The following is a 12,187-nucleotide window of genomic DNA, read 5'->3' as shown; positions in this document are numbered from 1 at the left end:
TGGCGCAGTTGTTTTGCCCAGACTGCGTCTTTTTCTACCGGGCGGGTCTCCCAAGTACCGCCACTTTTTTCATCGCATTTTCTTGCACCGCTTCACAACTAACTCACTCGTCTATGGATTGGGCTGTTTTGAAGCAAGTCCGGCGGTGGGGACTTGTGAGGTACTTCCTCCCTCCGTCTCAACCCGGTCACCTGCTGTTGGCAGACACCACCTCTGGTATCTTCCGAGTACCGGCGTCCCCATTCCATTCGTAATATATTAGCAACAGCGCTAGGCTGTTACAGTGCACTCCGCTGGTATTTATCATCTTGCAGCCGCCGATAAGGACCAGGTCAAAGAAAGATCCAAAGGTCACTGAGAAAATCACTCATATACATTATTGAGTGAGGGAGGACATGGGGAGGGGACGGCATCTCTTGTAATTGCATAACCAGCCAGTTTCTCGCGGGTGTGGGGAGGGGAGCACGGCGCCGTCCGTCCATGTACGCGATTTTGCCCTTTACACAACCATCGGGAATAGGTGCAGTCTATCTTTGTTTGTAATATATTTGGTTTTCTGTTACCACATCGTTATACGCTCCCGTCCCACTTAGACGCGGCCAGGTTCGGGCGCATCACGATAACCGCAGGGCCTGCGCTGCCCGTCTTAATCCACTTGTTCCACCCCGCGGCCGGAGCAGAACGGGTGCGCTGCTCTCTCTGCCCGTCTTCCTTGCCTGCTCGGCGCGCCACCAAGCAGCCGCTCAAAGCCGTTTTGCCCCGGCATTGCTCGGCAGAAGAAACGGGTCAGCATTGGCGCTTTCTTGGGGGAAGAATCCGGGGCGCCAGACGGCGGTCTCGACTTGCATTCAACCCCAAACTCTCACCCGAGATTTGACAATGTGGTGGTAGCAAGGCGCTGTCTATTGGACAGCCCAACGTGCCAAGTGGTCTAGCCTGGTCCAACGGTGCTGCAGCTCGCCTTGCCCGGGCCACAGGTCTGCTTGTCTCAAGCTTGCAGAGACTTCTTGCCCCATTTGGTGCTTGTGTCGCCGGTAGTCTGCCATCAAATAAACGAAGGTGCTTCTTTGGACCACTCGGCCGAGCTTTCAGCAGGCCGGAATTCGATGCCCTGCCCAAAGTAGCCGGCATCCTGCCATGCCTTCATCGCTGAACCGTCGAATGGCCCTTGCGTCGACCCATCATCTCGGCCGTCTACCCAGCGAAACTCCCACTTGCCTGCCGATTCGGTTGCCGGCGGCTCCTCTTCCTCTCGTGCAGGCTCGATCCAGTCCTCCCCAGACTCCTTGCGGTACTCGCGGACCAAAATCTCACGCTCTTGGTCGTAGATGTCCTCAAACCCACGACTAAGCAGCTTGTCGGCTGCCTCTGTGATGCCGCCAATCGCATTTTTTATCCGCACTTGTTCCGGGTCTGGTTGCTCTGCGGCCTGGTCCACGTCCATGCCCTTGTTCATCTTCTTGAGCTTCCACTGCGGAATTTTTTTCGTCTTTTTCTGGCCCTTGCCCAGGCGTGCCAACGCTTCCAGTGGCGTCTCTGCTCGTTCCAAGTGGATAATCAGGTTCTTGAGAAGATCAGAGCTCAAAAGACCGTCGTCCTCTAGCCGACGCTTCCTGGCCTCTGACTCACGCTTTTCGTGAGCTTCTGCCGCCTTTCTCATGTCCTTCTTGTTCAGTCCATTCAACCAGTTGTCGTGCACAGCGTCAGGGTCACCCGCTTTGCGGACGTAATTGCCTTGATCGTCAAATCGTCCTTCCTCCATCTCGTCTTTAAGATTGAAGGCTTCCACTTTGGGAGCGTTGCGCTTGAGACCGCCAGCGCCGACCTCTTCATCCACACCTTCCTCTAGAGCAAGAAGCTCCTTTTCTGATTCCGCGTCACTACTTTCGTCATCGTCCAAGTGTATCGTGCCGCCGCTCTTGCTCTTCTGCTCCTGGCCTTCAATCTCATCAACTTCCATGAATTGCACCTTTTTCTTTTTTTTTGCAAAAGTCTGGGGGCCGTCATCGTCATCTTCTCTTTCCTCGCCATCGGCCGCTGCAAACATGTCATCATCATCATCGTCGTCGTTTTTGGCGGTCGATGGTCCACCGTGCGTAGCTTTACTGTCGTAGTTGTCTAGTTGTTCGTTGAGGTCCACTTTGCCCTTCTTTCGGCTTTCTGCTCGAGCGTTGAAGGTATCGTTGTCTGAGTCGCTATCGTAACCATCGAGATTGACGGCACCACGCTTCGTCGCAGCGCTGCCACCGATTACGTCCGCATCGAGGACCGCGTCGTCTTCTCGCGCATCAGGTGCTAGGGTAGATGGATTTCGTACATCAAACTTTACTCGCGAATCGTCCTCTGGGTCGTTGTCGTGATGATGTGTTCTGGCAAAGGTCTCGCCATCGCGACGAGGCCGGCCGGCACCGTGACGAGACGACATTGTGTGTGTTGGATGTGTGTGTTGGATCGTAGGTATTCAAATTCAGAAGCTAGAAAAAAATGATCGAGCCTTAGAATAATGCTTCAGGCCTGATCGTATCGGTAAGAAGCTCAGAGTGTGCGGCGCATGATCAGGTCAGATCGAGTCGTTCGTTTTGGAGCTTCAAGATATCCACGTCGGCCCACTTATTAGCCAACTACCTTGAGCTTCTACTACAGATGCAGGCAACTGGGATACAAGTAACAAACAAAATGCCATTCTTTCCTCTTGTTTTTTTTTTTCCAAAAAAAAAAAAGCTTGGGTTTTCCAGATTTTTATGACTTCCGAAACCCAGAACTCGAGGCTAAATTTACATTCTGATGGATAATTAAACGCAGATGGTTGAAAAGTAATTATTCGCTTGTTCCTAATTTCAACTATATACATGTATAGATGTACATATGTATTTATACGTGAGATAATTTCCGTCAATATTGATATAGGAACGTTACTATAAGGCAAGTGCCACTCCAGGATGCCTGCCACTACTTTCGAGTGATGGTGACAGAAATGGAGGTGCCCGATGGAAGGGATTGGGAGGTGAAGAGGCTCAAAGTACGATCGTCCCACTCATGCTGAACCAAGCTGGTCTCGGGCGTAAATTGAACGTTGTATCCATTGGGAAAGGTTGACGCAGGCAGAATAATCTCTGTAGGCGCATCGATGGCTGGGTCGCTTGTGAATTGCAGCTTGAAAGTTCCCGAGCTCTCGTCGAATCCAAACGACTTTGGCGTGCCTGCAACGGCCGCTGGATATGCTCGGCTGTAGTGCTTTTGCAGCTCGGGGTAAGGCTGCCCCGAGGTTCCATTGTAGAGGTTCTCATATGCCCACCCGAGCCACGACACCATGTTGGCGTCGCTGGCCTTGACAGCCTCATCCATGGCCTTCATTTGCTTGTCGTCGCCCATCCAAAATGTCAGCTCTGTCAGGACACCAGCAGTCTTGAGCCGTACATTATCCTTGTGACGGTTGGCCAGAGTGTCGGAGATGGAGCCGAGCTGCGGTGGACGGTAGTAGTGGAACGAGTGCACCGTCTTTGATCCGTCTCCGAGCGGCACGTTGTTGAAGCCCGAGAGTATGTCAAGGGTGGCGCCCTCGAACCAAATCAACGTGTCATTGTCAACTGTCCTGATTTGCTTTGATGCGCGATTCCAAAGCCCCTCAAGTACCTTGCGGTCGGCAACTCCCGGTATTAGCAGTGTCGGATCTGCAAATGTATCGCCAACCCAAGGCTCATTCAGCAGGTTGTAGCCAACGATGTTGCTGGTGTCGACGTATTCCGCAGCCAACTTCTTCCAGTACGCAGCGAAAGCGTCACCAAGGCCATCAAAGTTATTATATAGTCTTCCGAAAGCATTTCCCACAGCGACTGTTAGATAGTTGAGGGACCAGTCAATAGTGTTGCATTGCGATTGGGGTGAGGGAAAGCCCTGGCTATCGGTAGTAAATGGTTCAAATTTGAGAGGAAACGGAAATCGTCTGAAGCCCGTAATCCAGTCTTTCTTGACGAACCACTATGTTTTGTTTGGTTAACGAGTTGGTCAAATCAGACATTCTTGGAGAGACTAACATCAGGTACGCCGTGGCCGCAGAGTTGCTGCGCCAGTACGTCTTGATGAACATCCACCAAGACGTAGATACCCTGCTCCTCTGCCAGCTTCGTCTGCTGCTTCATAATATCCAGAAATGTCTGGTTGTATTCGCCTCGCACAGGTTCGGCGCCAGCCCAGCTGTGTCCGAGACGAACGATATTTACGCCCAATTCATGAAGGTTTTGGACATCCTGTTCACCAAAGGTCGAGACCCCTGGAGTCCACTCCATTGGACGATACCACGGAGCCTCCTTCATGACAACATTGGTGCCATGGAAAAAACGAGTTCGACCGTATTCATCGACGATTTGATGCGTGTCCTGGTTCACCTTTTTGATAAGGGCCATGCCAGGATGGGCCTTGTACCAAGCCTCTGCATCTTGGGCGAACACTTCGCCGCTTGTCACGGCGAGTAGCCAGAGCGCAGTGTTTTTGGCGATCATGTTGGAGATGACGGATCGTCTTTGGGGTTGCTAGACAGAGATTCAACTCTGCAGCGTTCGGGCCGTGCTTTAAGTGCTTTAAAAAGACCATTTCCTTTCTATAGTGAGCGAAGTGTATCTAGCGGCGGCTTCTCCCGTTGTCGTATGACGCGGTCAAGTAGCGCATCCGAGCCCTTCTTTACACCGAGCGTAAATTAATCTGAAGGTAGTCCATGCGACTTTCCATCTCTTCTGCATGTCTTACTGGCTGAAATCAGTGCAAACTTGGCGGGGTTACAAAGTTCCGCCTCGACTACCGGCAGGGCTAGTCTAAGAATGCACGTCTATACGAGATGAACAACTTACAGTGTTTCAATCCTGCGAGTGCATAATCACTTGCTCGTCATTGTGAAGCATATGAATATGCGTACTGTTATATGATTAATCACTTCTAGTGCTTTCACTCGACAAGTAGATTTATTACTTCGTCACCGTATTGAAGTTTACATGCATTCATGCAGACTTGCTGATATGGTGCAGACGCCGCTTTGGTATTTGACGTGAGCACAGACGCAGCTAACCAACTCTAGAAGGTCAGCTAAGCTTCCAATATTGGAATGACACCACGCAGTGATCTCATGAGTACGGTTCGACTGAATCATCGAATTACACGTGCAAGATTGCCCTGCCAAAATGCCTAATTCGATTTTATCGACGCTGGTCTCCATCTTCACAACCCCAACAAAGCTTTCGAATTGCCCACAATCAAGATCCGCGGAAAGTATCTAGCATTTTCAAATGTGTTGTTCAAGCATGGTAATAGGTATATTCGACTGCCGTGCTACGGGGGTGGTGTAGCTATCGCTTTGTGAGAAGCGACCATAGCCCAAAAGACTCATTCCGGGTAGCACATTTGTCATTCTTGCAAGATGGCACAGCAGATGGGCGTTGCAGTTGCAAATTCATCATGGACGATTTTTCAAGCCCATAAGGTGAGATCGCTTCATGCACCAATGATATGATGGTATCACTGCTTGAAAGTATCCCTTCGGCGAAAGTTGGCCAAAGGGCGGCACAACCTCATGGGAAGTTCAAGCAGTCGCATCTCGGCCAATCAGTTGAGCGAAATTTTTTTCTAGTTTTACACAACTCAATATATTCTACGTAAATTGAAGCGTATAAGCTTTTGTGCCTGTTGTGTTGTGCTGATGGCGTTCAGTACATGGTTATTGCCTGGATGACTAAAGCGGTTTAGTCCCTGCGTCATTCCGCTTGCTGCCTCAGAGAGATCAAAGAGGCGACTTCGCTCCAGCAGCAGCATCTTTCGCACGCAACAACACTGTGACAGAAACAAGCGACAAAATCGCTGACGATTTAATACTTGGTTCATAAAGCCTACCTAGTCATCAGGCGAATTACCCCGAGACGACGGTTACAGAAAGCCATATTCGAGCTCCTGCATCACCCCGCCACAAATCTACCCAGCGCGGCAGGCGCATTCACTTCTGCAACATGGTATGTAGCCTTTACCTATCCCACGCTGCATCGATTGCCTCCTAACGACTTCAAGTATCAACCTGGATTTGGAGGTAACTTTGATCCGGGCAACGCGGATCACCTCTACAACATGGCGCGTCACGGCCGACGACCGATTATTCAGCGATTCGACGAATACTACAGATGCTACCCCGTCATCATGGCTCCCGGGAACGAGCGACCAGAGCTCAACTACGGTTCCAAGATTCTTCTCCCGCCCTCTGCACTCGACAAGGTGTCCAAGCTTCATGTGCAGTGGCCTCTGCTGATGGAGCTCATCAACGGTGAGAAAGGACGTCATTCGCACGCTGGTGTTCTCGAGTTTATTGCAGAGGAAGGCAGAGCTTATATTCCACAATGGGTAGGCTTGTTCAATAATGTTTCATCGTCGGTTTTTTTTTTTTTTACTGACACAAAACAGATGATGGAGACACTAGGCATGGAAGTCGGCGACATGATTCAGATCCGAACAACCTTGCTCGAGCTGGCAAAGATGGTCAAGCTTCAGCCGCAATCCACCAACTTTCTTGAGATTAGCGACCCCAAGGCTGTGCTGGAACGTGCTTTTCGAAACTTTGCCACGCTGACCAAAGGAGATGTCTTCAATTTCGAATACAACGATGAGGTGTACGATGTGGCGGTATTGGACGTCAAGCCCGAGACGGACAAGATGGGTGTAAGCATGATTGAGACCGATGTGTCTGTAGACTTTGCCCCTCCAGTTGGTTACGTCGAGCCAGAGCGAAACAGCGGTACCAGCACACCAAGCACACGACCCGGCGTTCCGGCAGGGGGCGTCCTACACAGCAAAGGCACCATGGCCCAAGCAATCAACTACTCCGCCATCGCCCCGTCCGTCACGAGCAATCCTACCAACTTTTTGGGTGAGGGCCAGCGGATTGCCAAGAAGGGAAGCAAGAATGCCACGCCAAAGCCAGCCACACCCGTGCCTGTTGACACAACAGCCGTTCCACGCCGAATAACTGGAGCTCCTGCGCCTCTACGTCTTGCGCCGAACAAGCTATTCTTTGGCTACGAGATTACACCCGTCAAGACCGACGCAGATAGGGAGAAGGAGAGGGAGAATGCCGACAAGCCTCATTTTGCCGGACAAGGGCAGAGTCTTAGGGGCACCGTCAAGCGCAAGGGCGAAGATGACAGCAAGCAAAAGGCTCCCGAGAAGAAGGGCACTGGTGAGGGCCACCGACTGGATGGAAGACCTCTCCGATAGATTAGCGTTTGCAACAAATTGAAACATATCACGGCGGCGTTGTAAGGGAACTGCTTATGGGTCAGAGGTGAGATAGTGTCAAAACCTATGGCGAATTCATTCACAATCACCTGCGACTGTGCGTTGACAGACTCAAATAACATGCTTGATCTGTGATTCTGAAAGCTAACTATCAAAAGTAATCTGAATGTACTAGAATTCTTTGTTATGGCTAAATAAGCGCCAGCAACGCCATCTGTAGGCAAATCATATTATTCCTGTCCGACTCTTGCGGATGAATATCATGGGGTAATGAAAGCGAAAGAGAAAGATTGGGTCCTTTTCATGGACACATGGATATTAGAAGAGCCGCAGCAACATGAAAGAAAGATAAAAAGGCTGATGGGATCAAACATCATCAGTCATTTCAGTGTCCTCCTGAGGCTCAACTTTGGCCTTTTTGGAAGGGCTGGGCTGATCCTCTGGGGCCTTGTCGGCGTCCTCGTCTGCAGTGGGGAGTTAGTACGGACTTGATGCGACTTGAAGGGATTGGGCGGGCGCGTTACTTACTCTTGGCGTTGGTCACAGGCCCCTTCTTGGCGGTTGCTGGCTTCTCGACAGCAGTCTTTGCAGGAGTCGGCTCGTCGTCCTCTTCCTCTTCGCCCTTGACCGTCGCGGCCGACTTGGGCTTGCGACCACGGGGCTTGGGAGGGCCAGTGGCCTTGGGCTTGGCGGGAGCGCGCTTGCGACCCTTGGGCGTGGCAGGAGGAGTAGCGGCGGCGGCCACGACGGTCTCTTCGACGGCACCACTGTCGGAAGCGGCTTCGTCAGAGGTGGTTGTGGCGGCCGCGGCTGCTGCTGCGGCAGCCTTCTTGCGCTTGGTGGGAGTCATTTTGGTGGGTGATGATGCGGGCGAGGCGAGGTCGACATCCGAGTGGCGACTCTTGAACTCTTTCAAGATGGTCTTGCTCCATCGCTGACTGTAGCGGATGATTAGGCATTGTTTAGTCTTTTCATCATTGGCAGGAAGAGGGGATACGTACGACATGGCATCCTTGGTAAAGTCGTAACCAAGAGCAGTCATTGCGCTGTGGGTGGTATTCCAGTCTGGGCGAAACTTGTCGCCATCGGTACTGCCGCCCATTATTATGGCGAGGCAGAGATCTCGTTCGGCATTGCCATCCCACCTCTTGACGGCACCGGTCTTAGGAGTGTTGGCGTCAGTCGTGGTGCTGGCCATTGCAAGAGATCTCAGTAGGGTAATTGGGGTTTGGGGTTTGGGGATTATAATGCAGGAGGGAGGGATAAAGTAGAAGAAGAAGGAAAAGTGTTGTGTAGATGAGAGAGAGTGTTGTGTAGGTGGTAGGTTGTTGTGGTTGTGGAAGAGTGTGATGATTGAAGGTATAAGAGAGAAAGGGGACAACCTAAAGAAGAGGGGTAAAAAAAGTAAAAAGGCTGGGACAAAGAGGATTCACAAGGTCTGATTGTAATGTGAAGTCACTTTACCATGTTGGGCCAAAATTGTTATCTGCAGTTCACTTTTGGCTGTAAAAAGTGAGCTGCTTCTGTATTCATCTGGCTCTGTGCGTTGGCAGTTCCCCGCCAAGTATTCTCCCTCCCTGGTCACCTTGACTACATGCGGAAATTTCTGGCGAATTCTCAGCTTGTGATTATGTACCTGTGAATTGCGAGTTTGGTAGGTTCGGTAATAGCAGACGATCCGATATCTTCGCAATGGCACCCCATTAGGGACAGAAATCCCTGCAGGCATAGCTTTTTTTGAAGAACGACGGATATTGGGCTTAGATTTCGATTTCCATCTCTGAATTTTCTCTATTCGTCCTGGTACTCTCATCCCATCAATGCTGTCCAACCTGTGTAGAAAGTGAAGCTTCTGTAGTGGCTGAGAGAACTCGGTCAGGTGAAGCTCATCCTCACTTGAGACGGTAGTCACTTTACAAAACTTGAATGATCGACCCCGGACTTCCTCCCGCAGGCTGAACCACCATGTAGTCTTTGACCTCTGCGGTGCCGGCCACCAGAGCCTCGTACTGCTCCCGCGTGCACGACGACGGCACATTCCACAGGCTGCATTCGAAGGCTGGCGGCTCCGGCAGCTTGTTCTTGATTGCAAAGCTACTGATTGGCCCCTGAGTTGTGTAGTTGGCCCCCTGACCAGTTGTCGCGTGTCGACCGGTCGCGAGGTCTTTGCCAGCAACGGCGCGGCTGACGAGCTGCGAGACGATTTCGGGCTGGTATCCTTGGGCTGGAGCCAAACACTATTAGTATGCTCATCCTTTGTACTCTTCTTTTTCCTTCTGGCCTCTGAGTCTTGAAAGCTTACCATCATGGCCAGCGTCAAAGATGCGCGCAAACGACAAGTTCCCGTGCTGCCGAACGACGCCCTTGCTCGCGCACCGACTCGTCTGGACGCGCTCGTAGCCCGCGCTCCGGAAAGCATCGCCGCCCGACCACTGCAGCTGCAGGCTGAGCCCCTCTGCGCCGTTCCACGGGCAGCGATAGTCGCGGTCGCCGTACATCATCACCACCTTGACGCCGCTGTCGAGCAGATACTGCAGCATATCGACCCCGCTGTTGCGTACCGGGTCGCCTGTCGCGTAGAGTAGCACATTGTTGGCGAGCAGCGACGAGGTGTAGTTGACGGCGACGCCGAGTTCCTGCTGCACCCACGCCTGGTTGAAAAAGCCGTTGGTGTAGGAGGGAGGAAAGGGGTCGGGCTTGAGATGCGCCATGTCAAAGTTGCTGCGGTTGCTTGCGGCCTCGTATGCGCCCATGACGTAGCCGAAGCAGTAGAGGGTGGCTTCGGCACAGGCGTCGGTGACTTTGGAGTTTGTATTGAGATGGTCAGGATCGTAGAGGTTGCCGAGGCGACGACACTCGGTGATCTGGTCCCGACAGCCTCCCGGCTCGGTAAAGTTGTGCAGAGCCTCCTCGTACGCATCCTTAGTGATGACTTGTAGGTCGTATGTATTGTTGTAGGCTTGCTCGGGAAACCATTCGCCCTGGTATAGCATGTCTACACATCCATTGGTCCACCCAACAGCGTCAATTGGAATGATTGTTCCATTGAGTGCTCCCTGGCGAATCTTGGTGTTTTGCTGCATCGTGTAAGAGGACGTGGTGGGCACGTAGAAGCCCCCATACGAGTTGCCCCAGATGCCGACTCTCTTGTCGGTCGTATTGTACGCCGCAAAGTGCGGGAACCAGACTTGCGAAAAGTGCCACAGCGTCTTGGCGGCAGACAGCGTGCTGTTGACCGTCTTGTCTGGATTTTGCTTGGAAAAGGTGCCATGGAGAAAGGTGATGTTTTCGGGAGGCACGGAGCCGCCGTATGCCTCAAACGGCGTAATGCCGGTTTCCGTCACCGGATTGCCCAGGAAGAGCATGTCGAGAGTTGAGTGAATGCGCTCAGTGTAAGAGTAGCCCGTGCTGACCGGCTGGTCAATATACAGCATGTTCATGTCATTGTTCCAGGACCAAGGATTGTCCTCGGTGCTGTTGGAGTCGGCCTTGATGTAGCAAGACCCCGTCCCGGAGGCAAGATCGCTAATAGACGGCGCACCAGGTCCTCCAGCCAGGTAGATGCCCGTGGTTGCGTTGGATGGCGAGTTGCGCGCCTCAAAGTACCAGAAGAACATGGACACATTGTATGGATCGGCGGTCTGGATCTCACTCAGATGCCATGACGGCATGTGCACATATCCAGCCCAAGCTTTCGCTCTAGTTTCGCAGATTTTGGTCTCTTTGTAAGTAATGGAGACTCCGGGCTGGCCGTCTATTCGCTTTGTCGTAATACCGGTCGCATCTTCAGGGAGCTTGGCAACGCTCAGTGTAAGCAGCGAAGTAAAGAATAATAGGGCGAATTTCAGTTTCATGGTCCGCTTGTTGCATGTAGCTTGTAGGAATGTATCAGGGTGATTTTTGTGATTTTCACTTCACTTCTCCCCCTTTGAGCCCTACTTATACCGCAACGCAGTTACTAATGCCTCCCACGATGCCCCAGACACGAAATAAGGCCAACCTAATCCGAAACGGCCGAATCAAAAGACGTACATGGGCTCCGCTTGACAGATCTCGTCGGATTCGGAACTTGCCTATTTCGAGCGCTGATGTATGCTTGATTTCCTTAGCAGCCTTGTGGGCTCCCGTATAAGCCGCGAGGCTTGGCAATTGGCGAACCATTCCAATCGCAGGTCCGTAGGCCGTGTCGATCCTCCGTCGGCCAACTCCCCAAAAAATTCCCAAAATAAGTCTCCCCATAAATCAAGCAGGCTTCGACCAAAAAAAGAAAAATGGTGCTCGCAACTTTCAGAGGTCAGCCATGACAAGGAGCAACGTACCCGATACCCGACGCACGACGCGTCCCAGGCGCAGCCTCGTCGAGACGCAGGGGCTGCCTGACGTGTCGCATCCGCAAGGTCAAATGCGACGAGGCGAAGCCGACTTGCAGCAGATGCCGGTCTATCGGCCGTGCATGTGATGGAAACTCGGTACTGCCGTTCAGTCAGACGGAGCTCTTGCATGGCAGCCGGCGACGCGGCCACGGGGCGCGGCCCGTCGCCGCGGGCGGGAGCAGCCTGGCGTACGCGATGCTTCACTGATGGCGCGTCTGGGGGGGGAGCTAGAGCAACGCTATTTTCGGTACTTCCATGCTGCACCATCGCTTGCACGAATCTCATGGTGTTTATATTTCCAGGTCAATGCTGACCTTGCAAGTGTCGGCTATTCTCAGCCAACTGGTATTGTCAAGTTGACTGTCCGTTCTAGAAGTACGGGTGCGAAAGAGGGAACGGAGGGCAAGAATGCGGTTTCAGCTGGCTCGAGCAGACGGCGCCTCACCTGTCGTTGAAAGGATTGTCAGTTGGTGATTTCAGGACAGTGTAGCTGAAACATAGACTTTACAATATCAACCATTTTCCCGAGAGGTCATATTATGCGTAAG

General features: G+C 52.2%; 5 protein-coding genes across 5 annotated transcripts; 1 reads left to right on the top strand and 4 right to left on the bottom strand.

Annotated features, from left to right (window-relative positions):
- Positions 1 to 1,045: 1,045 nt before the first annotated feature.
- On the bottom strand, positions 1,046 to 2,425 carry BBA_05479 (Lin1 family protein; the record flags this gene model as incomplete). The annotated part of the gene is made up of 1 exon (XM_008600576.1): positions 1,046 to 2,425. One exon carries the CDS (start codon positions 2,423 to 2,425, stop codon positions 1,046 to 1,048), a length of 1,380 nt encoding a protein of 459 aa, XP_008598798.1.
- Positions 2,426 to 2,949: 524 nt separating this feature from the next.
- BBA_05478 (cellulase, putative) lies at positions 2,950 to 4,499 on the bottom strand (the record flags this gene model as incomplete). The annotated part of the gene is made up of 2 exons (XM_008600575.1): positions 2,950 to 3,978; positions 4,035 to 4,499. 2 exons carry the CDS (start codon positions 4,497 to 4,499, stop codon positions 2,950 to 2,952), a joined length of 1,494 nt encoding a protein of 497 aa, XP_008598797.1.
- A 1,606-nt stretch (positions 4,500 to 6,105) lies between these two features.
- BBA_05477 (ubiquitin fusion degradation protein) lies at positions 6,106 to 7,245 on the top strand (the record flags this gene model as incomplete). Its single annotated transcript, XM_008600574.1, has 2 exons — positions 6,106 to 6,375; positions 6,436 to 7,245. The coding sequence occupies 2 exons, from the start codon at positions 6,106 to 6,108 to the stop codon at positions 7,243 to 7,245; spliced, it is 1,080 nt and encodes a 359-aa protein (XP_008598796.1).
- A 387-nt stretch (positions 7,246 to 7,632) lies between these two features.
- On the bottom strand, positions 7,633 to 8,464 carry BBA_05476 (uncharacterized protein; the record flags this gene model as incomplete). Its single annotated transcript, XM_008600573.1, has 3 exons — positions 7,633 to 7,730; positions 7,795 to 8,204; positions 8,268 to 8,464. 3 exons carry the CDS (start codon positions 8,462 to 8,464, stop codon positions 7,633 to 7,635), a joined length of 705 nt encoding a protein of 234 aa, XP_008598795.1.
- Positions 8,465 to 9,179: 715 nt separating this feature from the next.
- Positions 9,180 to 11,120, bottom strand: BBA_05475 (carboxypeptidase S1, putative; the record flags this gene model as incomplete). Its single annotated transcript, XM_008600572.1, has 2 exons — positions 9,180 to 9,490; positions 9,569 to 11,120. The coding sequence occupies 2 exons, from the start codon at positions 11,118 to 11,120 to the stop codon at positions 9,180 to 9,182; spliced, it is 1,863 nt and encodes a 620-aa protein (XP_008598794.1).
- Positions 11,121 to 12,187: the final 1,067 nt, after the last annotated feature.

Source organism: Beauveria bassiana (assembly GCF_000280675.1).
Source record: "Beauveria bassiana ARSEF 2860 unplaced genomic scaffold BBA_S00014, whole genome shotgun sequence".
In the NCBI taxonomy this organism is placed as follows: Eukaryota; Fungi; Ascomycota; class Sordariomycetes; order Hypocreales; family Cordycipitaceae; genus Beauveria; species Beauveria bassiana.
Note: the sequence above shows the minus strand (reverse complement) of the source record. Positions and strands in the feature narration are given on the sequence as shown.